Raw genomic sequence first — 25,986 nt, 5'->3', positions numbered from 1 at the left:
GTGTGGGCTTTCTTGATACCCTGAACCGGACCAGAATTCCAGTATTGCCCTGGACCTTGGAGATAGATGGGCAAAACTGGAATGTTACACCTGACCCCTAGACTCGATTATGATACTGCACTAGGTGCTGGATTGGGCTGTCTTTGATATGTTAATCAGTGAGATCCTTATAGGGGGTCAAAACCTGGGTATGTTGGGATAGTCTGAGAATTCATCTGAGTGGGTGATCATAGTGACAGGATCAGCCCCTTTGTCAGACAAAGTGAATGATCGAGGGTGCACTCTCTCTGATGGAAACCAAAACTTCCGGCAGTCTATTTCAACCGTTGAAATTTGTTTTGCAAAACATGTTTATATATATATATATATTATTGTTTCGAAATGTTTGCAAAAAATGTTTTAATTCTTGGGATCCATGTGAGTAGAGAGTGCAGCATTGTACCTTGCAGTCGAGGGAGAGGTCCTCTCTTGTCGGGCAGTGTTTGATCATTATGGGTTGAGAGGTTAAATGTAAAACCATTGATGGTAATACCTGATGGGCTAATCTTGCATCCATCCACAGTCCTTGTGTTTTTATAAGGTGGCTTGACCCAGGGACCATTTGGTGTAAATGTTGGGCCCATTAAGAGCCCATGGTGATGGACTCAGGGGTCCACTGTCCCCTACAGTGAATTCGGCCAAGCCTTATAACAGAGGCTGGGCTGAACCCATGTGGCTGGTGTGTAGATCAATACTTGGGTCCCATGCCACACAAGGATATCCAACTGTGAAGCAGATAGGAGGGTAAGTGAGCAAATGGACTTAATGAGCCTAAAGCCCAAACCGAACCAGCTTAATGTGATTGATTAAAAGAGGGTGATTTTGGGATTCAGATCAGCAGATAGGATAAAGGATTATCCCTATCCATTCAGAGTCCAGATCCAAATAAAGATTTGGATCAGGAAACTCCTAATTAGATTATGGGGGCTGATCTTTATTTGCAGATAAGATAAGGGATTATACTTATCTCTTAAAGAGAGTCCAGATCCAAATACAAGATTTGGATTAGAAAACTCCTAATGGGATTAGGAGAACCTCTCTTTAAAGGCTATAAATAGAGCAGCAAGGGGCGAACCAAAAATAGACAGAAAAGAAGAGAGATCTTCTGATTCACAGATCACAAGAAAGAAATCTTGTAGTTCGACTACTTTAGATTCTACCCTTTCCTGCTCTTGCCGCCTCTACTAGTTCGATCTCCACCTGTAGGAGCGATCAAGAAGAGTTCTTGATATTATCTTTTGGGAGAAAAGGTAATCAGAAGTCGTGCTCACCTGCCCCTCATCGAGTTCTTGCTGAAGAATTTGGTTCTTGCTAAAGAACCATCCTGTTGATTCTGTTCCACCTTACACTGTGTCATCTTCAGTGGGAGCAGTCTTTGGTATTCTCCTTGGGCGTGAACACCTTCGTTGGGGGTTACTACTACTTCGTATCAGGTATATACTTCTCATACCTTTGGTTTCAGATCTGGTCTGGTTTAGGTTCAAGATTGATCATTGAAAATGCAGTTTTTTAAAATAGGGAATGTGATTCCCACATGGGAGATAGAGAAAATTTTGAAATTTCGCCCAACCTACCTGCAGGGTTCGGCCATCCATATGATGGATCTCTCATCCATTCAAAACTAACAATGCTAACAGCAGCCTAACAACAAATATAAAAAAGGACTAACTAACAACAGCAATGGGGACCACAATAAATAAAATAACAGCAGTAGTCATTGCTCTACATCTCTATACTCCCCTTCAAGATGGGAATAGATGTTTATCATTCCCAACTTGCGTAAATCTGTTTCCAACTTAGCTTTTGGAACTGCCTTGGTGAAGAAATCAGCAAGCTGCATATCGGAGGCAATATATGGAAGACACACTTCTTGGGAGGCAACTCTCTCTCTGATAAAGTGTCGATCCACCTCAATATATTTAGTTTTGCCATATTGTACTGGATTGTGGGCGATGTTAATAGCAGCTTGATTATCACAATATAGCATCAAGGGTTTCTCATAAGCAATTCCCAGTTCCTTAAACAAGGATTTCAACCATAATACTTTAGCCACACCATGTGCCATAGATTTGTATTCTACTTCAGCATTGGAACGTGCTACAACATTTTGTTTCTTACTCCTCCAAGAGACAAGGTTACCCCCTACAAAGGCACAATGCCCAGAAGTAGACCTCCTGTCATCAACACACCCCGCTCAATTAGCATCCGTGTAGACTTCTATCTTCATGTGACCATTATTTTTGAAGAGTATGCCCCTGCTCGGACATCTCTTCAGGTAAGCAAGATTCCTCTCAACTGCAAGAAGATGAGTGGTTGTGGGGTAATGCATGTACTGGCTAACTACACTGATTGCATATGAAATGTTTGGTCGGGTGAGGCATAGATAAAGTAGTTTCCCTATCAACCTCTGAAATAGCCTTGTCTTCAAGAGGCTCCCCACCTTCAATTCTAATCTTGTGGTTCTGTTCAATTGGTGTGTTAGCTGATTTAACCCCTAGCTCTCTAGTTTCCTCTAGAAGGTCAAGGACATACTTCCTTTGAGAGACAAAAATTCCATGTTTTGATTGAGCTACTTCAATACCCAATAAATAATGTAGTTCTCCCAAGTCTTTGACTTCAAATTCTTTGTGAAGCAGTTGTTTAAGAGAGTCAATCTCATGGGTATCACTCCCTGTCACCACAATATCATCCACATAAATAGCAAGTAGAGTCAAGGAAGAGTCTGTCTTCTTAATGAAAAGAGTGTGATCTGATTGGGCTTGGGCATAGCCGAATTTTCCAAGAGCTGGTCTAAATCTGTCAAACCATGCTCTTGGTGACTGTTTTAGTCCATATAAGGCTTTATTCAACCGGCAGACCTTCTTCCCTGCTTCTATACTGTAGAATTTGGGAGGTAACTCCATGTATACCTCTTCTTGTAGGTCACCATTAAGGAAGGCATTTTTAACATCCATCTGGAACAATGGCTAAGAGAAATTTGCTGCAATGGACAATAACACTCTGATAGTGTTCATCTTGGCTACCGATGCAAAAGTCTCCAAGTAGTTTATGCCACAAGTCTGATAAATCCTTTTACAACTAATCTGGCCTTATACCTCTCAATAAAGCCATCAGTATTATGTTTTATTGTAAACACCCATCTACACTCAACCGGTTTCTTCCCTTTCGGCTGATTAACTAGTTCCCATGTATTATTTTTGAGAAGAGCATCCATTTCTACCTTCATGGCATCCTTCCATTCTGGTATTGACAAGGCTTCTTGCATTGTCCTATGAATGGGAGTGGCAGAGTTAGATGCTAAAAAGGACTTATAGGATGGAGACAAATGATCATAAGTCAGATACTGAGAAATACAATGTGCTGTAGATGAAGTGCAACGGCGTTTCCCTTTCCAGATAGCAATTGGAAGATCAAGATCATCCAAAGGAGGTGAAGGCTCAGTAGTAGGAGGCATCTCATCTGTAGTAGGATGTGAGGGAGCTGTGGTACCTGGATCTGGAGTTGCAGAGGAAACTGAAGCTGACCTGGACTGTTGAGTACCGAAATCAACCTGTCTTTACCGCCTATGAAACACCCTAAGCTCCCTACACTTTGGACAACCCTCCTCATTACAATCCCCTTCAGTGATTGGGATAGGTAAAGGAATTTCTGATGTGGATAAACCCATTTCACTACTCTCTCCCTGAGAAGAAACTCTGTGATAGTAGGGAACATCCTAAAAAAAAGTCACATCCATAGAAATAAATCGTTTTCCAGACATAGGTTCATAGTAGCAATATCCCTTTTGATTTTGTGCATACCCAAGAAATATGCATTTGGAAGCTTTAGGGTCAAACTTAGAACGATGGGGTCCAAGAATCTGGGCAAAGTAAGTACATTCAAAGGTTTTAAGGGGAATGGTGAACAAGTCTTTATTAGGATATAAGAGGATGAATGGAACTTTTATGTCTAAGACCCGAGAAGGAACCCTATTGATGAGGTACATGGCTGTATGGGTGGCATCCCCCCAGAAGCGTATAGGAACATTGGAGTTTAGCATAATGCTTCTAGCTACCTCCAATATATGCGTATTCTTTCTCTTGGCAACTGCATTTTGCTGAGGTGTGTGGGGACAAGTGCTTTGATGAATAATCCCATGGTCAAGGAAATATGAGGTCAAGGGTTTTGCAAAATACTCTTTGGCACTATCTGATCTAAAAACCTTGATTTTGACTCCAAGTTGGGTTAGGACCATTTGATGGAAGTTCCGAGTCAAAGTAGGGACCTCATCTCGAGAGTGCATAAGATAAACCTATGAAAAATGAGTGTAGTCATCAACAAACAGTAGAAAGTATTAGTACCCCCCCTAGCAGTGACCTGATAGGGTCCCCAAACATCGATATGCACAATTTCAAAAGGAATAATACTTCTTTTATTGCTCAAAGGATAGGTTGCTCTACAATGCTTTGCGAGTTCACAACTTTCACATTTTAAACTAGACATCTGGACTGACTCAAACAAACTGGGAAACAGACTCCTTAAAGACTTAAAAGACAAATGGCCCAACCTATTATGCCAAAGCATAATCTGACTCAGACTGAGAAATAAATGACCTTTCAACTTTTTTATCTTCCCCATGTAGATACCCTCCAATCAGGTAGATTCCATTCATCTCACGGCCAGTCCCAATCACCTTCCTTATCTCTAGATCCTGAAAAACACATCGATCAGGGAAAAAAGTCATTGAACAGTTTTGATTTTTAGTAATGCTACTAACATTAGGTTAGTACTAAGTTTTGGAACATGCAAAACTGAGGACAAGGAGATGGCATCGGATAATCTAATGTCTCCCTTCCCAGAGATGGGAACAAGAGATCCATCAGCAATGGATACTCTATCTCTGCCAGAGGATAAGCAATAGGTAGTAAACAGAGAAGATAAGCTTGTCATGTGGTCAGATGCACTTGAATCTATGACCCAGCAAGGTCCATTATTACCTGGGCCTGAAACATGGTATGCTGATGCCCGTGTACCTGAATGAGGAAATGCTGAAGTGGGAGTAGTAGAAGTAATCGATGGATGAGATGACAGAGCTGAAGTACCAACTTCACTTTCTAACTGAGTTAGAGCAGCCTGGACAACAGCTAAAGTGTCTAGGGATGTGGTTCTTGTGCTGGAAGAAGAAACACCATCAGTAGTCATAGCCATATTGGCATTCCCTCTTTTATTTCTGATCTTTGCTGTCATTAAATGAGGATATAACTTCCAACAAGTATCCTTGGTGTCCTTTGGCTTCTTACAATGGTCACAAACTAGGTCCTTCTTATCCTCCTTCTTTGTGTCCCTTTCCTTGTCAAGCCCAAATTTTGGTTTTACGACTGTCAAGGCTGAATCCATAGGCTGAAACTGCAACATTACCTTCCTCCTACTTTCCTCACTATGCACTAAGGAATAGGCTTGAGGTAAGGTCACACTCTCTCTTGATCTGAATTCAAACCAGCTAGGAATTCAAAAACCCTATTGGTCTCAACTTGTTTTTTATAAGTTTGTGCATCCTTCTGACTTTCCCACTCAATAGTTTCTAGATGATCAATTTCATGCCATAAGGATTTCAAAGTTGAAAAGTAAACTGAAATCGGCTTCTTCCCTTGTTTGAGATTATTTACTTCACATTTCAGTTCATAGGCCCTAACAACATTGAGAGGCTGAGAGTAGGTTTCCTTCATCACTTCCCAAATTTCTTTAGCTGTTTTTGCCCACAAATAATTTCGGCTAATATGGGGCTGCATAGAGTTGCACAGCCAAGTCATGACCAAATAGTTCTCTTGAACCCATTTGGCATATGAAGGGTCTTCCTTTGTTGTTGTTTTTACATCTCCACTCACATAGCCTAACTTCCCTTTGCCCCCAATCGCTATCATGGCTGACTGAGCCCATTGCAAGTAGTTAGAACCATCAAATTTAACAGTAGTGATCTGAAAATTGTTTTCCCCCACATTTCCAGCCCCCCAAAAACCTTCCCCTTGAGTCTTAAACTCAACTCCTGCCATTTCTGTAATAGGTTTATCAAGAGAAACCAGTTCTCAGTAAAGGGATTCCCCAAAAAACTGGTTTGGAAGCTGAAACAAGTCTAGAAACACTCAGAAAACAATTTTGAATGATGAAACAGATTTAGGGACCAGCCAAAGAAGGATAAAGATCAGGTCTGATCGTAGGGTTAAGGAAAACTTGTGAGAACAACAGCAATTCTCAGCCACACCCTCCAAAAAGGTTCACAGTCAGTTTTTTTTTTTTTCAGACCGCACCCTCCAAATAAGGCTCACAGTCAATTCTGGTCGTAGGGTTAAGAATAAACCCTAGAAAAAACTCTGAGAAAATAAGGGAAGCTCTGCCGCCCCTTCTGGATAGGTCCATCCTATCTCTTACTGCTGCCGGCCTCAAGAAAAGATGAAATCTTACCCAGAAAACTCTGATCGCCACCTTCAATCTTGGTCGAAACCTAATCTTGATCCTTTTAACCTTCTCTGATTCTTCCTGATTACCAAAAACACTCTCCAATCTTCGGACAGCTGCTAAAACTTCTGGTAGCCTCCAAGAATCTGCTGAAAAAAATTTTCTTTCTAAACTTCCAGCCCTAGGCAATTCTCATGTGGTCGGCTAGATTAGACTCACATGAGAAGCCCTAGATCTTGCTCTGATACCAAGTAGACAAATCTGGACTGTAATCAGTCCAATTGTTGATGCAGATTAAGAAGAAAAAACTGGCCAAGAGAAGAAGAAGAAGAAGAGAAAGGAAGAAAGAAGAGAGAAGAGAAAGATAAGAGAAAGGAGTGATAGGCTATATCTGCCGCCCCACTCATCTTTTATAATAATATTAAAAAGATAACAATTACATTAAAGCCCCTACTACTTACATAGGCAAATAACTAATAAACTAACAATGCTAACGGCAGCCTAACAACAAATATAAAAAAGGACTAACTAACAGCAGCAGTGGGGACCACAATAAATAAAATAACAGCAGTAGTCATTGCTCTACATCTCTACAATAATATTCACAGGTGGAAGCTGATAGAGATGAGAGAAATAGGAAGGCAGGTTTCCCTACCTTGAAGCTGTCGAAACCTCTTCATGACTGTAGAATGGGGATTGCAAAATCATCCAAGGAGCAAAAGCTCTATACATTTCATCAAATGAGAAATGGGATGTGGAGAATAGCACCTGAAATGTAGATTGGTCCGGAAGTTCAAGGTCAACCCTCCTTTCTCTTTATCTGAGCTTGCATTGAAACTAAGGAATGGGGGCTTTTGGTTCAGCTTGAGGTGAGGAGAATTACAAATGGGATGTTGTTATTTCCTTACTCCATATGAATCTGAAGCAAATATTATCACAAAACAGTGGCCACAAGGGACTACGATGGACAGTCATCTTCTTTGGATTGGTGCATGGCATTCAGCAGTAAGGTGTATCATGGAAGATGAATGAACAGCGTAGACATGTTGGATTAGGGCTTTTGGCCTGCCAATGCTGCAATGCATTTCTTGAGTGGAAACTTGTGGAAGTAGTTTTTGGGGGAGGTGTTGTATGTAATTTCCATATAGCTGTAGTTCCATCCTAGTGTCTCTTTGTTGTTGAAGAAGAAACAAAATTACCATCCAATTATGCCAAATTAGATTTGACCACATCACTAAGTACTGTAATGGAGAGGACAACCTTTGGATAAGACCTTCTCTAAATGATAAGCTGGGCCAAAGGATCTCAGAAGAGGTAATCAGGGAAGTAGTTTCAAGTCAGAGCTTTTGCAGAGGCTAGTGAAAAAATTTCACCCCTAAAGGTGGGTATGAAGTTGGTGAAGCTCCCCAAGTTCCTCTTGGCATTGAGTAGATAGTGCCAAGTTGACTAAGTTAGTCAAGAAAGGAGGTGGCAACATTAGTCTTATGCAGTCAGGAAAGAAGGTAAGCCAAACAATCAAATCAGTTGTGTATTAATAGAGTAAACCTCTTCAAAAGACCAATAATCCAGGGTGTACACGTGGATGATAATGGAGATCAAACTATCAACACCTATGTAGAGACAAGTTTAAATTTCAAAATAAAAAGGCCCTTAGAAGCTTCCAAAAACCTTTTAAAATCAACTATGTAAAGGATATTAGTGGAAATGCAAGTAAGCTACTAGATCCCAATTTGGCAATGCCTAGTTGTGGGTTCTGTGATGAGGAGCTGAATTGTGAGTCAACTTGGAAACCAGGAGTGTGCAGTAAAACTTTAGTGATGTGAATGATGTGCAAGTTACTGCTACTTTTGTAGCTCTTGTTCCCAAGAAGGCTGTTGCTAAGCATCCTAAGGACTTTAGACCAATTAGCCTGGTGACTAGTGTTTACAAAATTTTGGCTAAGGTCTTATCCTTGAGGATCAAAGTGGTACTCCCTTCTCTAGTTACTCAGGCTCAAGGTGCTTTTGTACAAGGCAAACCAATATTAGATCAGATTTTGATAGCTAATGAATGTGTGGAGGAGATGAAGAGATCAGGTAAAAAAGGTTTTGTTTGCAAATTGGATCTTGAAAAAGCCTACAATTTGGTGGACTGGAGCTTCCTCTTAGAGGTTCTAAGAAAGTGTGGGTTTGGGGAAAGATGGTGCAAGTGGATTAAGGGTTGTCTTACTTCTTGCCATTATTCTATCCTTGTCAATGGAGTAGTTAAGGACTTCTTCCCAACTTGTAGAGGCCTTAGACAAGGTGATCCACTCTCCCCCTTTTTATTCACTCTTGTGGCTGATGTGGCTGATGTGTTAAGTAGATTGATTTCAAAAGCAGATAGGGAGGAGGTAGTGAGTGATTGGAGAATAGGAAAAAATAGTGTGCCTGTGACTCACCTTCAGTTTGCAGATGATACTATAATCTTTTGTGAAGGAAGTGACTTGAGGAAGGTTGGGAACCTTAAGAACCTTAAGAACCAAACCTTCAGTTTGCAGATGATACTATAATCTTTTTTTGAAAAGGCCTCAAATCTAAAAATCAACTTTGAAAAAAGTTGTCTGGTGGGAATCAATATGGATGCTCAAGAAATAGAGGCTATTGCAGGTTGCTTAAAGTGCTCCACCTCATCCTGGCCCTTAACTTATCTAGGTCTTTCCCTAGGAGCTAACCCAAAGGAAAGCCAGTTTTGGATCCCTGTTGTGGAAAAGTTTGGAAAGAAGTTGGCAAGCTGGAAAAAGAATTATATCTCTGTGGGGTAGAGTGACTTTGATTAAATCCACACTTGCTAATTTTCCTGTTTACTTTCAGTCTATCTTTAAGATTCCTACTAAGGAAACTAAGAGGATAGAGAAGATGATGAGGGGCTTTTTGTGGGAGCCGGGGCAAGAGAAGAAGAATCATTTGATTAGATGGGAGTTAGTTAGTCGAAGTAAGGAGGAAGGAGGATTAGGATTAGGGAATATCACTTTTAAGAATGTAGCTCTTCTAGGTAAGTGGTTGTGGAGATGGCCTTTTGAGAGGGAGAGATTATGGCATGAAGTGGTGGCAAGTATCCATGGCTGTTCCGGAAATGGTTGGGATGCAGGGGTATCTAGACGGGCAACTCTTGCAACACCTTGGAAGGCAATTCATGGCATCCTCCCACAGTTCCTACGCTTTGTAAGGTATGATGCTTGCTCTGAGACTCGAGTTCTTTTATGGGAAGACACTTGGGTGGGAAATTTGCCCCTTAGGGATTTGTTTCCTTCTCTCTTCTCTATTTCCCTTTATAAAAAAGAACCTACGTCTTCCTTTCTTTCGTTCCAGTATACCCCTTTGTTGACAAATTGGGACCTTGGCTTCCGTAGAGGGTTGAGGGATGAGGAATCCCTATAAGTTTTTGAGCTCTTATTGCTATTTGATTCTGTTTGCCTGGACCCACTCATTTCTGATAGGAGGATTTGGACTTTGACTCCGAAAGGGTCGTTTACTTGTGCTTCTTTCTTTAATTCCCTTTGCTCCGGTTCCTCTCCTCGGGCTTTCCTAGTTAAGGAAGTTTGGTATAGGCCTGTTCCCCCAAAAATAACCATGTTTTGTTGGGAAGTTTACTATGGTAAAATCAATACGATGAATAACCTTAGAAGAAAAGACCTTTCTTGTGTTTATCCCCTAACTGGTGTATTTTGTGCAAAGCGCAGAATGAGAACTGTTACCACTTATTGATTTCTTGTCCTTTTGTTGCAGCCATTTGGAATTGGGTATTTGATTTGTTTGAGTGCAGGTGGAACTTGCCAGTTGAGGTAAATTTGCTATTTTCCCCTTTTACCTTTGTGTGGACCACAAGAAGAGGGAGAATCATGTTAAAGTGTATAAGAACAGCTCTCCTTTGGACTATTTGGGAAGAGAGAAATTCCAGAATTTTTCAGGAGAAGGAAATAAGTATTCTTGAGGTCAAAGAGTGTATTATTACAAGGACTATTTTGTGGCTGAAATCCTTAAAACTCTTTGAAGATTATTCCTTTGAGGATTTAATGAGGAATTGATGTGCAGTTGCCCTCACTTCCTCTAGGAAGCCTAGAGTTCAAGTAACTTGAACTCCGTCGATGGAGGGTTTTGTTAAGCTGAACTTTGACGGAAGTAGTCAGGGTCACCTAGGACCGTCTGGGATTGGTGGTGTATTGGGAGATGAGAACAACAACATCATTGCTTTCTTTTTTCGGGACCGGTTGGAATAGGAGACTTTGTGAGGGCTGAACTCCTAGCTGTGGCACAGGGGGTACAGATTGCTTATCAACTTGGAGTGCAAAACTTAATTATTGAAGGAGACTCCAAAGTGGTAGTAGGATGGTTGGCTGACCTGGGTACTGTCACTTGGAACTTTAAGGATATCCTAAAAAAGGTCAAATGGCTATTGAGGGGCATGACAGTTAGAGTTCAGTGGTTGGGTAGATTGGCTAATGCCTTGGCTGATTATCTTGCTAAAACAAGGGGCTACTCGGGTTTCATTGTATTGGGCTTCTCTGTAATTTTCTTTTTCCATTGTTTTGTTCTTTAACTAAAGGGTTGATGGTTTCTTCCATCTCCCCTCCTTAAAGGGGAGGTAGCATCTTGTGCCTCTCCCTAAATTGTACTATCTTTGGCTTGGATTTAATAAATCTGACAATTCATTGATAAAAAAAAAATGATGTGCAAGTTACTTGAGCCATGAGTCTTCTTAGGAACCACCTTTTTGACAACAACCTAATCTCTTTCCTCAACCTTCCTCCTACCCCCGAATCTACACCTAACTTACCAACCACCACTTCCTTAAAAGAAGAAGAAAAATAATTCAATGGCAGCTTATCTTTTGATTTGCAACATCAATTGTACCTTTATTAGACATGTCACTACTTTCTGCAACTCTCAAACAACCATCTTTAGCAAGTTCACTCTCCTTTGCTCCACCCCTCTGCCCAATCTCCACCCCCTCTTTCCTTCTTATGGATCATTCACCAATGTCACCACCGAGGCATAAATGACTTCTTGAGATGGGGCAACATTGTCCTTCTAAGAAATTGAAGCACCAAAAACCTTAATTTTCTCACTATTTTCTTGATCGAGAGCCCTTGGAGGACAACCAATTGGAGACCTACTTCAATCAAAACTAAAATCTTCACATTTTTTTTTTATAAATAAACTAAACTCTTCACATTTCTCAACACATGCCTTAATCTTTCGCTTAACAACTCTGTCATATTTGGTAATCACCTAGATCCAAAAATCTTCCTTTCCCCTTCGTCCCTTAAATGAGATCTTTTTGGTTGAAACCCCAAACTCTCTAAACTTTGGACCCTTGAAAATAAAGTGGCTCCCATTATCAACTGGTAACTTAGTCAGCTGATTAAAAACACTAACCTTTTTATATTTTCTCCTTTTAAATAGCTTCATCCATCCGTACACCCCAAAATGACTCTTTGGATTCAGAAATCACATGTTTCTCACTTCCCTTGTTCATTCCCACCCTCTAATCCTCTATTAGACAATGTATGCCCTTAGCTCCAATCAGATTGGTGTACATAAACATTTATCTGTAAATGAATAAAGTACATTATTGTTTCATGTTAATGATGGTATGTTTTCTGTGAATTACCCCTTAAACTGGACACTTACGAGATTCGTGTTAGTTTAGAATGTTCTCAACCATTGGATAGATTTGGGGAGTTTATCTTGACAAGGCTGACACTGGTGTGTTGCCAAATAGTTGGGGTAGCTTGTCTCAATTGCTAGGATTAGACCCCAAGCACAGGCAGTGGGTGTTTGGAAGAAACATTGAACCTAGACCAATTTTCGGTTATGCCTTGGACCTTGGAGATGGGCAAAATTGGAAAGTTACACATAACCCAAAACTTGATTATGATACTGCACTAAGTAGTGAACCAGGCTGCCTTTGTTGTATCAACTAGTGAGATCCATCATGGGTCAAAATATCTGGGCATGTTGGGGCAATTTGGGAAATTACGTGAGTGGGTGATCATAGTGATATGATCAACCCCTTTCTTAGACAAAGTGAACATTAGGCTTTGCACTCTCTCTGATGGAAACCTAAATTATCGGCAATGGATTTCATCTGTGTTTGAGACCTTTGTGTGCTTGAACCCTCATGGACTTGTGTAAGACTTTTGTGGGGTTCCACACCATACAATATCAGGCCCAAAGTGGCCATGCAACACCTAGGGACATGAGCCATTAAAGAACCACTACAAGTTGATCCTTAGCCAACTCGCTCCCAACGTTGTTAAGACAATTGTGGTTGTCTTGGTGATGGCTCATCTCCGAGGGGTATCCATAATAGTGAACATATTTCGGGCCATGTTTGCTTTAAGGAAGCATCCCGATGGTGAAGGGCTATGGTATTTCCAAGGTCGACAGGGAAAAGTAGTGGACAACTCATCGTTCGTTCATAATTGGAAGAAGAAATTCTTCTTTATCAACTGTCCTGAGGGTTGGTCCTTCCAAACCTGCTACGGGCGCCTAGATACGTTGGCCAAGAGGATTGCGCCACGTAGCAGTGACCAGGAGAAGGCCTTGATGAATTGGCTTTTGTTGGGTGGAATGATTCATGTTAGACCCTTGGTGAAGGAGGAAGCCTTGGTGAAGGCTGGCCTTAGTCCTGCCCCCCTTGGTCTGGACACTCCTGTTGCTTGCTAGCTATGGCTACGATTCAGCCTTGACAAACTTTTCTAATATCTTGTTGGTACAATTTTGCAGATATGAAGGGCAACATGAAGGCGATATTGTTAGCTGAGGTGGTCGTAGAGAAGAAAACCACAAAAAAGGGAGGGGCCGAGGGTACTCCCCAAAGGCAACCAGAAGAGGCAACGACCAAGGCGAGGGCCAATGCCGAGGTGTCCAAGAAGAAGGCTTCTGTGCAAAAGCACCCGTTTGAAGGTGTTTGTGATCCGTCCACCACCAAAAATCTCCAAGTGAGGGATCGTCGAGCTAAGGGGACGACGGGTCTTGTTCCACTTTGCCACGCTCCTCTGATCCTTAGGATCACAACCCTCTAACTACACGTCGGGTCTTTAGGCCATCATGGAATGTTAGGGAAGGGGATACCCTCTCGACAACAAGCATCGACCGATAACTTGCTGTAGGGATGGTGCTCTTGAAGGGATGGGAGATCCATCATATGGATGGCTGAACCATGCAGGGTGGCTGGGTGAAATTTCAAAAATTTCTTTCTCCCATCTGGGAATTCTATTCCCTAATTTAGAAAACAGCATTTTCAAGGTTCGTTCTTGAAACAAACCGGACTAAATCTGAAACCAAAGGAAGCAAGTAGGGATGTACCTGATATGGAATAACAGTAACTCCCAACGTAGGTGTTCACGCCCAAAGAGGTGACCAAAGCCCACCTCCACTGAAGATGACACAACATATGATGAGGTAGGATTGGCAAAGTGGTTCTTCAACAAGAACCCTAACTCTTCAGCAAGAATCACGCAAGGGGCTGGTGAGCATGACTTTAGATTATTTCTTCTAGCAAGAAACAATATCAAGAACTATTCTTGATCAGATCCAAGAGTGGAGATCGAATTGGGTAGGGGTGGCAAGAACTGAGGAGGAATTTTGTAGATTGTTGAGTGTATAAATTGGTGAATTCGCCCCCTATTTATAGCCTTTGTTGGATCAGCTTCCTAATCCAACTAGGAAAGAGTTTCCTGATCCAAATATAATATTTGGATCTGGACTCTTAAATGGATACGACTTATCTTATCCTTTAGCTAATCATGATCAGATTATAAATCAGAATTCGCCCCCTTTTAGTTAACTGACTTAAGCCCAGTTCGAAAAGGGCTTTAGGCCCATTTAGTTACATAGCTCACTTTCCCTTTAAATGCTGGCTAGCTTGGCTCTCTTTGTATGGCGTGGGACCCTAGCATTGATCTTCACATCATCCACATGGGTTTAGCCCAACCTCTGTTACAAGGCCTGGCCAAATTCACTATAGAACACAGTGAACCCTTGAGTCCATCACTATGGGCTCTTAATGGGCCCAACATTTACACTAAATGGTCATTGGGTCTAGCCACCTTATGAAGGCCCAAGGACTGTAGGCAGATGCAAGATTAACCAATTAGTAGACCTGTTCATGGGCCGGCCGGGCCGGGCTCGGGCCAGGCTTGGGTTGGGCTTTTACTCATCATTAATGGAAATACGTTAGGCCCGAGCCCGAGCCTGGCCCGACCAATGGGCCTATAACTTGGGCCTGAGCCCGACCCTGATAAAAAGCCTGAAGCCCGACCTGAGCCCGAGCCCGAAGCCCGACCTAATAAAAAAATTACAATTTTCCCTATTCAAATTAGAATTAAAAATTCAGATGTTTTTTTTTTCCTATTTAAATGAACAATGGGCCTACAAGATGGTTTTTTTCCTTTTCTTTTACGTTTTAAAACACAGTTTTACATTCTTAAATAAAAAAATTTATTCAAATGGACATAATCACATAACCCATTTTAAGTCTAATTTTAGGTCGGGCCGAGCCGGGCTCGGGTCGGGCTATTTTGACAAAACCTGAGCCCCGGCTCGAATTTATTGCGGGCCAGGCTTTTTGGCCCGAGTTTAAGCCCGCAGGCCTATAAACATGTTCAAGCCCGTCCAGGGGCCGGGCCGGGCTGGGCTGGCCCGTCGGGCCACTCGGCCCATGAACAGGTCTACCCATTTGGTATTACCCTCAATGGTTTTACACTTAACCTCTCAGCCCATAATGATCAAATACTGCCCGACAAGAGAGGACCTCTCCCTCGGCTGCAAGGTACAGTGTTGCACTCTCTACTCACATGGATCTCGGGAATTAAGACCTTTTGCAAACATTTTGAAACCATAATATATATAAGTATATCTCTATATAAATATATTTTGCAAAAACAAATTTCAACGGTTGAAATCAACTACCGACAGTTTAGGTTTCCATATGAGAGAGTGCAGTCCTCGTTCATTCACTTTGCCCGACAAAGGGGCTGATTCTGTCACTATGATCACCCACTCAGGTGAATTCTCAGACTGTCCCAACATACCCAGGCTTTGACCCCCTCTAAGGATCTCACTGATTGGCATATCAAAGACAGCCCAATCCACCACCTAGTGCAGTACCATAATCGAGTCTAGGGGTCAGGTGTAACATTCTAGTTTTGCCCATCTATCTCCAAGGTCCAAGGCAATACTGGAATTTAGTCTGGTTCAGGGTTTTAAGAAAATCACATTGCATGTACATCAGGTCTCACCCTGGCAGCTGAGACAAGCCACCCCAACCCACTTGGCGGTACATCAGTGTTAGCCTTGGCAAGATAAATCTCCCTAGATCTATCCAACGGCTGTGAAGATTTTAAACTAACACGAGTCTCATAAGTGTCCGGTTTAAGGGTATTACACAGAAACACACCAAAATAACATGAATCAATTATGCACTTTATTCATTTACAATAAATGACAATAAGTACATCAATCTGATTGGAGAATTGCTGTGAAAGCCATACTTTCACTGTAGTTAACATTCCTACATCATTCCCAATGAGTAGGATGCCATCTACATGCAAAACCATGAACATAACCTTATCTCCCACTGTCTTCCTGTAAACACAGGGCTCATCCGGATTTTGCTCAAAGTCAAACTGTTTGATGGTAGAGTCAAACCCGATGTTTCAGCTCCTAGAAGCTTGCTTAAGTCCATATATGGATCGATTAAGTTTACATTGCTATGTGTTCCTGTCCTGCAGCTATAAAACCTTGCAGTTGTTGCATATAGATTTCTTCAGTAAGATCTTCATTTAGGAGCGCGGTTTTGACATTCATTTGCCAAATCTTGTAATCATGGTATGCTGCTACAGCTAGCAGGATCCTAATAGACTTAAGCATGGCCACTGGCGAAAAGGTTTTCTCATAGTCAATTCTCTCTTTCTAAGTGTACCCTTTCGCCACAAGACGAGCTTTATAGGTCTCAATGTTACCATCTGGGCCCTTCTTCCTCTTGTAAATCCATTTGCAACCAATTGCTTTCACCCCAGGGGGCAGGTCTACAAGAGTCCAGACCTTGTTGGTCTCCATCGAGTCCATCTCGGCTTTCATGGCGTCTACCCACTTCAAGGAATCTATGTCCAACATAGCTTCCATATAAGTCACGGGATCTTCCTCACTGGTCGTGGCTTCCACCAAGTAACTTTCTTGGTCATAGCCGTAATGAATTGGAGGCCTGGATACCCGGGTAGACCTTCTAGGTTGGTTATTATCTGGAGCTTGTGGGACATCTCCCATTACTTCTGAGCTCTCCTCATCAAGAACAACTTCCTGATGATGTTTGTTCAGGATGTAATCTTCTTCCAAGAAATAGGCATTTCGACTGCAAAACACATTTTGCTCTTTTGGGTCATAGAATAAATATCCTACAGAGCCTTTGGGGTAGCTTACAAATAGGCAACGACTGGTCTTGGATTCCAATTTGTCAGCACTTGTTCTTTTAACATGTGTTGGACAATCCTAAATCTCCAAGTGTCTTACACTTGGTTTCTTACCGGTCCATAGCTCATATGGAGTCTTAGGAACGGATTTGGTTGGAACCCGGTTCAGCACGTAAATCGCAGTCTCTAATGCGTACCCCCAAAAGGATGTAGGCAGTTCCAAGTGTACGAGAAGTGATCAGACCATATCCAATAAAGTCCGGTTCCTCCTCTCTAACACACCATTTGTGGTGTAGTAGGAGGAGCTAACTGTGAAACAATCCCATTGTCCCTTAGGTAGTCTTTGAATTTGTCGGAGAGATATTCACCTCCTCAATCTGATCGAAGGGATTTGATTTGTCTCCCCAACTATTTCTCGACCTCTTGCCTGAACTCTTTGAACATTTCAAAGGATTCAGACTTATGTCTCATTAGGTACATGTAACTATACCGTGAATGATCATCGGTAAATGTTATGAAATAAACGTGCTGGTTACGTGTCCTAACATTCAGGGGACTACATACATCAATATGTATTAGGTCAAGCGTGCCTGTAGATCTTTAGGCTTACCTGTAAATGGTCGTTTCGTCATCTTACCCTGAAGGCAAGGTTCACAGGTTGGAAGATCTTCTACAGTTAGAAAATCCAAAGGACCATCATTTACCAACCTTGCGATACGATCTATGTTAATGTGGCCAAGTTGGTAATGGCACAGGCACGTGGGATTAACTGCTTCATGTGTTCTCTTCTTGGGGATTATTTTCGACATAGTTTCAGTTAAGTTTGTTTCCAGAGAAGGATGGAGAACATAGAGACTATTCTCGAGTTCTCCGTAAGTGAGGAATTTGTTATTCTGTTTAATAGTAAGCACATTACTGAATAAAATAGAATAACCATCCAAACACAACTTTGAGACAGAAATCAAATTTATTCTTAAGTTTGGTACATAAAGACAATCTTTCAGTACAATAATTCCTTCTCTGAAAATTAACTCTACAGTTCCTATAGTTGTAGCTGCAACACTTGTAGAAGTCCCCAAGTAAAGAGTCACCTCTCCGTCACTCAGTCTTCTGCTTGTCCTGAACCCCTGTAGTGAGTTACACGCATGAGTTGAAGCCCCAGAGTCAATATACCAGGAAGCAGAATTGACCAACAAATTGGTCTCTATGACAAATTTCTTTTTAAGGAGAGGTGGGAGGGCGAGGTACACTTTCAATTCTTCGAAGGCTTTCTAGTAGTCCTCCGTCCATTGAAAGTCTTTCATCTTCTTCATGGCCCAGAAGAAAGGTATATACCTGTCGGCCGATTTGAACATGAATCGGTTGAGAGCTGTAATTTGACCGGTGAGATTATGTGGTTTTTTGATTGACCGAGGGGGCTCCATGTCCAATATGGCTTGTATCTTCTCAAGGTTGGCTTCAATGCCTTGTTGGGTGACCATAAAGCCGAGAAATTTCCCTAAGGTGACCTCGAAGGCGCACTTGGTAGGATTCAATTTCATGTTTTGTTTCCTTAGCACCCCAAACATCTCATCTAGGTATGCGATGTGTTGGCTTGCCTTGGGCTCTTCACAACCATGTCATCATCATAGGCTTCAATGTTCCGTCCGATCTGTTCTTTAAAGATTTTGTTCACCAGCCTTTGTTATGTTGCACTGGCATTCTTTAGTCTAAAAGGCATCACTCTATAATAGTAAATGTCGTGCTCGGTAATGAATGACGTCTTCTCCTCATTGCCCGGGTGCATTCTTATCTGATTATAGCCTGAAAAGGTGTCCATAAAACTCAATAGCTCGTATCATGTCGTGGCATCGACCAAGTAATCTATTCTTGGTAAAGGAAAGCTATCTTTGGGACATGCTTTGTTGAGATTTGTGAAGTCAATATATATTCGCCATTTCCCATTAGTTTTTTTAACCATGACCATGTTAGATAGCCATTTAGGATAGTGTACCTCTCTAATGAAGTCGGCGTTGAGTAATTTGTCCACCTCCTCTCTGATAGCTTTCCAACATTCTGGTGCAAAGTTCCTCTTCTTTTTCCGAACTGCCTTACAGCTCAGGTCCACACTCAGCTTGTGACTCATGACTGAAGGGTCAATTCCTGGCATATCAGCGGCATACCAAGCAAATACGTCGGCATTAGCCTTTAGGAAACTTACCAGTTCGAAAAATGCATCCTGAGGGAGGAGTGATCCGACTTGCACTGTTTTTCCGAGCTCAGCCTCGTCCAGGGGAACTACGGTGAGGTCCTCAACTGGGTGACCTCGGCTGGCAAGTTTGTCCCTAAGGTCGAGCCCTTCTACCAGTAGGGCTTCTTTATTTTTGCCTTTTAGTGCTGCAACGTAGCACTGTCTGACAACTTATTGATTTCCCCTAACCACTCCTATGCCATGCTCTATGGGGAACTTCATGGCGAGATGATAAGCGGAGATGACGTTCTTGAGAGCATGAAGGGTCGGCCGACCGATGATGGCATTGTAAGGTGAACCGGTCTTCACGACCAAGAACTCTATCATTCGAGCGACGTGTCGGGATTCAGTTCTTACCGTGATTGGTAGAGCTATTCTTCCTTTTGGTCTGACAGTTGCTCCAAAAAACCCAACTAAAGGCAAGTCAATGGGAAGCCATCACTCTAGTGTCAGTTGCATTTTCTCGAATGCCTCATAAAGCAAGATGTCAGTCGAGGAACTGTTGTCTATGAGGACTCTTCTTACTTCACAGTTGGCGATGATCATTGACACCACCAACGCGTCATGGCGTACAGTTACCCCCTCAAATCGTCATCTGAAAAGGAGATGAGGTCTTCTGGCCTCGGTCTCTTTGGCGCCTGGTGCTGGACATTGTACTGATTGGCGTGTGCCTTTCAAGACGATGCGGTCGTGCCCCTTGCGGCCGAGCCTCCAATAATGACTTCGATAATCCCGGTGAGAGGATGGTTGGGTCTGGGATCGGCTGGCGTTGGTGCGGATGACGACGTTGGGTTTTCACTCCCGACAATCTTTTAAGTGTCCCTGCCTAATGAGGGACTTGATCTCATCTTTGAGATCATAACAATCTTTAGTATCGTGGCTCATGCCGCGGTGAAACTTATAATACTTTTTAGGATTTCCCCTTCTGGGGTTCCTCTTGAGTTTGGCAAGCCACTTCATGTACTCCTGCTTCCCTTCTTGCATGAGAATATTAGTTCAGGAAGCGTTCAAAGGAGTGTATTTGTCAAAGGATGGGGTCGACGGCTTCTTCTCCTTATTCTCATTGCTTGGGCCATCGACCGGCTCGTCTCTGTCTTCCTCTTCTTTTTACTGGGACTTGTTTCTGGGTTCTCGAGGTGTTTGTTGGCCTCGGCCTCCTCAACTGCTATGTACTTTTGCACCTTTTTCAGGAACTTCGCCTTGTTTTTGGGCAGGGTTTTGGAGATGGACCAGCTGAGGGGCCTTGGATGAAGGTCATTGATGGCGACAGTCATAGACACCAAGGGGTTCAGGTCCTTAACTTCAAGTTCTTCCTAATTGAATCTCTTCCTATAATCTGAAGGCTTTCCCCGTGTTTCTGCTTAATGGACATTAGGGAAGTGACGGTCTTCTGGCATCGTCGGTTGCTCACGAAGTGCCCTAGAAAGAGATCTGCAAACTGATCCTAGGCTGATGGACCGAGGTGGGAGCGTGGAGAACTGTCTGCGGGCCACTCCCTTGAAAGTGTCCTAAAAGGCCTTGCACATCAGTGCGTTGGAGTAGCTGTGGAGGAGCATTAGGGCACGGATGTCATAGGTTTCGAGAGTAGGCACTTTGAAGTTCGGCAAGAGGGGCTCCGAGGTGATGGAGTCAACAAAGGCCTCTGTTTGAGACAACAAGGCTGGTCGACTGGTGGACACATCATCTCGGCCTTCTTTAATCTGCTTAAGCTCGTCTTGCATGGTGCGTATCTGTGCCTGGAGGTCCTCGATACGTTGGTCAATCTAAGGGAGGGGGACCTCGGATGGGTCCCGGGGCTCTCTTACCTGGGAGAAATTTGCTCGGTTTCTAGAGTTCTCTGACTCAACTTGATCCCGAGCTCTATGGGTGCGGCGATCGTTAAAGTGATCATGGAGGTTGGACACAGGTCGGGAGAGGCGTGGTGTTGGCCAGCCTCTGATTGGTGAGTGGAATTGTAGTGGCCCAACCGCCCATCGTCGTCCCTGTTGTGATTCGAGGCGAAGCGGTTGGCGTGACAGTCTTAACGGTCTTCTGGTACGTCGCAGGCATATGTATCCTGTCGGTTTCTTTGGCTGGGAGGAAGCCGAGATGTGTTGGACCGGTGTTTGCTTGCCCAACAACTACTGCTGCCAAAATCCGACTAGTCATCAGCGATGTGTGTGCCTAAGCGCTGGCTCACCGATACATGGGCGGAACTTGTGTCGTGTTGATCTTGGCCCCTGACGAGGGCGTCCCCTGAGTGGGAGGCCTCCTGTCTGGCGCCACAACTCGTCCAACTGCTGGGGTAGGCCGTCTAGGCGTTGGAGCACCACGCTAAAAACTGCTCTTGGGTGACCAAGTTATGAGCATGAGGGACATTGTCTTAGTTATCAGCCATTTTCCTTCTTTCGGAAATCTTAGATGATTTGTTATGGTTTGTTTAAGGGAATGATCTAAGTCGCTCCCACAGACGATGCCAAATGATGCTGCCAAATTTGGAGTAGAGGGCAACTAAGTAATTTTCGAGGTTCGAAGGCTGATGCCCCACCTATCAACAGTGAAAAGACGTTAGAGGCCCCAGGAGTGTACCCAGGGGCAGGGACTCCGGCGGTCAAGTTAGCCTAGGGCTCAAGGAGAACAGAGATCACCACAAGAGTGCAAGTGATAGCTTCAGTAAGTGTAAGTACCTCTGGTTGCAGTGTCCCTTTTATAGTAGGAGTTGCCCGACAGGGGAGTAATGCACAACATGTAACTGTTCCCTATATCGTGGTCACGTAAGGGGATATGAAGGGGCATTGGCCGGTCACGACCCCATGCTACTGGCCAAGGAGTAAATGCACCTAGGACATGTGCCCACATTAAGTGCTCTGTGAAGCATTAAGGGTAGGAATTACCCGAGTGCCCTTAATGAAAAGTCGCTAGTTGGTAATACCCCTGGCCGATGCCACGTGTCAGGATCCGGCAAGCCGACTAAATATACCCACACTAGAAACCTTCCCGATTTGGTGTGTTTACTTGTGCTTCTTTCTATAATATTCTTCTTCAATCAACTAACCATGCAAGGAACTTTCCTTCAAAGGAGGTGTGGTGTAGTCATGTACTTCCAAAAATTTGGGCTTTTTTGTTCGGAGGTGGTTCTCCAAAAAATAATACCCTGGATGTGTTGCAAAGAAAGAGGTTAACTTTTTGCCTCTTAACTCCATGTTTGTAGTCTCTGCTTGGGTTCTGGTGAGACGATAACACACTTATTTCTCTCTTGTTATTTTGTACTTACTATTTGGACTTGGTTGTCCTCTCTCTTTATTTATAGGTGGTCACCTCCTTTGGATGTGGTGAGCCTATTCAACCCAAGTTTTTTCTAGCAATCAAAGAGGCGTGGAAGAATTATGTGGAGAGCCACAAGAGCAGCTATTCTCTAGTCAGTTTGGGAAGAAAGAAATAATAGGATTTTTAATGGAGTGGAGAAATCCAAGGAGGAAAATGTTGAAAGAAAATCCATTATCCACTGGTTGAAATCAATAGATTTGTTTAAAGATTTCTCAGATGAGGACATATTTAGAAATTGGAGAGAAGTAGCAACTACAACTTCCCCTAGGACTATTGTACAGGAACTGTGGTCCCCACCAACACAACACAGAATGAAGTTGAATTTTGATGGGAGCTCTATAGGCAACCCGGGCCCTTGAGGTATAGGGGGAGTTTTCAGAGATGGAGATGGCAAAATTGTTGCTATGTTCTCGGCCTCTCGAGGCCTATAGGAATAGATGTACAGTGTTTCTATACCCAGGGCTTCTATAGTTAGCCCTCTTTTTGTTATTTTGAGGGGCTCTCTCACCCCTTTAATTTAATCAGTACAATGATATTTTACTTTCAAAAACGAAAAAAAAAATCACTTTGTTGTCATTTACCACCTTTCTACTTGTGTATATTTGCAATCATTTGGAGTTCATTGCTGTCCACTTACTCTGCTGCTTGACTTCGGTTTTTGAGCACGCATGATCTTTTTCTGATTGGTATTAAGTATGATGTGCCACATCTAAGCCCACATTAATCATTTTGTTAATAGCCAATTATAACTTTATAGTGCAATTGTTTTACAACCATTTGGGCATATGTATGTATGTATATTCTCTCTCCATGTGTGTGGATTGGTCAAGTCCAAAAGTGCCTATGTTGCTGGATCAGTCTTTGGACATATAAGTGTTTTTATTTTTTTTGGACAAGTGTTTGGAAGCTAGGACCTGCAGTTATGAATCAGTATCTAGATATAAAAGTGTACTTGCTATTTTTTATTTCTTTTGTAATACACGTCCTTCATACTATATATAAATAATCCATGATAGTTGGAAGACTGACTATGATGGTAGTTGTTGTAGAACAAGTGTAGTTAATCCACACATGGTAGAAGTGTTTGTTTTTTCCCCCTTTGGATGAGCATTTGGAGGCCAGAGGGCCTATATTGATGGTTGGATGTTTTGGTATAGATGAGTATTTTTATACCCTTCATGGTAGATAAGAATATTCCATGATAGTTGGGGGATCAGTAAGGGCTAATTGGGTCTAAAATGGTTATCCTTGATATTGCTTTATTGATGCTAGGAATGGCACCCGAAGACAGGACTAGAGCTAGTTGGAGAGACCTAAATCTTTTGAAGTTCTTTATTAATCAATGTATCAACGAGGTTGCTAAGGCTGGGAGACAGGGAGGATCCTTAAGGAAAGAGTCATGGATGCACATAGGTGCACAAATAAAAGAAAAGTTTGGCATAGAAATGAAACAAAAACAGCTAAAGAATGAGTATGACTTCCTAAAGAGAAAATATCAGATGTGGGTGTCTCTCACCAAGACTGTGAGTGGATTTAACCCAGTTACAGGGACTATGGATTGGAGTGCTGAACAATGGGATGCATACTTAAAGGTAAAATATTTAATCCTTTGCATTGTTAGATATTTTATGAAGTAGAGATCAAATTCTAAAACCCTAATATTTGTTTGAAAATAGGTTAACCCAAAAGCATCAGTGTTCAAGAACTCAAGATTGGCATTTGCCAATGAGTGTAAGATTTTGTTTGATAGGGCGTGTGCAACTAGAGACCTTGGATTAGTCCCTAAATCCTCTATGTCACGCTGTAATGCATCAATTCCCATTCCACATAACGAGAGTGTATCATCTGCTTCCTCAAAAGCTCCAGGATTAGATGCCATACCCTCATCATGTGATGAGGATGAGCCATCTGCTACCCCATCTACAGATTCATTGGTTAGTGACTCCCAATTGCAAAGTGACAGGCCTAGGAAGAGGCAGAAGTGCAGAAGTGAAGTTGTGCAGAGGATAGTAGCACTGATTGACAAGATAACAAACCAAGAAATAGGGCCTACTGTGTCTGAGTGCTTAAAGAAGCTCACTGATAAGGGATGGGACAGGACAAAGCCACTTTATGCCAAGGCATCTGTCATTTTCACTGATAGTGCAAAGTACAGAAGAGAATGGCTGAGGTGGTGTGAAGAGGATGATACAGATGAGGCTGCAATGACTTTATGGTTGGAGCTTGTTGCCAAGAAGATGAGATTAGATTGATATAGGGCCTTCTTTTTCTTAATTTTTTGGGGTTGCTGGACATGTTTGATTGTTATATTCTACTCCTATATTTGTCTGTATATGGTAGTATCATTTTGAACCATTTTTTGAACTTTGGCAAGGTGCCAACTGGGTAGTTGGTAAGGTCTCTGGCAGGTTGTAGTGGAGACTTGGGATCGAATCCTGCCTGCACCAGGGTTGGGGGATGGGCTACCTCCTGTTGTGTAGCCCCATGGAGCCAAAAAAATATTTTAAACTTCGGTAGTATCAAGCTAGATTTGACTACTTGATTATCCATTTTGAATCATTAACTGTCTTATGTTCTGGAATATTATTTTTCAAGATCTTGATCTCTGTTTCTTTTTCCTCCACTCATCATCTTCAAACAATCTCTCTCTTGAAGCCTTAAAATGATTTGTCTAGCATGTCAGCCCCTCCTAAACCCAAAAAGATAAAGGAGAAAAGAAAACCTCTTGCATGTTTGCTGATCTTTACATCTTGGATTGCAGATTTCAGTATCTAACATGATTAACTTAATCTTGTCTGAATCATTTTCATCATATTATCAAATGCTTCTGATAACAGTCATAAAAAAAAAAAAAAAAAAAACCTAGCTTCATGGTTATCAGTCATTGTTCAGATGGTTGGGCTAAGAATCTGAAGTGTTTAAAAACTCATCCTAATCCATTGAGCAAGTACCCGTTGGATTGCAAAACTTGCAGGAAACTCCCTTTTACCCTGAAGAAACTATATCTGCAAGGGTAAAGCCTTTTACATCTGTAGTGGTGCAAATGGACCAGATCATGATCCGATCTGAATTTTAATCTGTCTATTTTGTCGGATTTAGATATACCCTGATCTGATTTTTGGATCGAATGATAGGATCCAATTAAAAATTTGATTGAATTCGAATTGCCCCCTATAAAAGACATGTATATATATGGTAAAAAATAGTTGAAAAATGCGCATAGTTCTTGTTTTTCTTTTTATAGACTTTTATGTTTCTTTTTTTCTTTTAACAATTTGTTAAATTTTACAAAAATTAAATTGAATCGGATCAGATTCAAATGGATTCAACTATGATGTACAAAAGACATTATATTGAAATAAATTTATAGCCAACTAACCGGTATCATAAAAGTAGTAACCAATCAGGTGGATTTACATCATAGATTTTTCCGATTCAAATACCCGACATCTTAATGGATTCAAATTCAAATTGACCTATATGAGATCCGATCATTGGATATAAGTTTTATATTATTGGATTGGATTTGGATATAGCCCATTTT

The 25,986-nt window shown here is 42.1% G+C and overlaps 1 protein-coding gene across 2 annotated transcripts in view; it reads left to right on the top strand.

Moving 5' to 3' along the window:
- Positions 1-25,986, top strand: part of LOC148873515 (uncharacterized) — a 33,111-nt gene that overhangs the window by 3,040 nt on the left and 4,085 nt on the right. Inside the window, exons 2-3 of one of the 2 annotated variants that reach the window (XM_088962207.1) lie at positions 23,715-24,034; positions 24,119-25,000. The exons of the other annotated variant lie outside the window; for it this stretch is intronic. Of the exons in view, the coding sequence (XP_088818333.1) occupies positions 23,717-24,034; positions 24,119-24,694 (894 nt within the window). The 5' untranslated portion in view covers positions 23,715-23,716 and the 3' untranslated portion in view covers positions 24,695-25,000. Of the gene's footprint in view, positions 1-23,714; positions 24,035-24,118; positions 25,001-25,986 lie in introns of those variants that run through there. 2 annotated transcript variants of the gene reach the window in all.

This window comes from Nelumbo lutea, chromosome 1 (genome assembly GCF_056320005.1).
Source record: "Nelumbo lutea isolate HS-2025 chromosome 1, American lotus-T2T, whole genome shotgun sequence".
In the NCBI taxonomy this organism is placed as follows: domain Eukaryota; kingdom Viridiplantae; phylum Streptophyta; class Magnoliopsida; order Proteales; family Nelumbonaceae; genus Nelumbo; species Nelumbo lutea.
The sequence above is the reverse complement of the archived record's forward strand: the minus strand, read 5'-3'. Positions and strand labels throughout refer to the sequence as shown.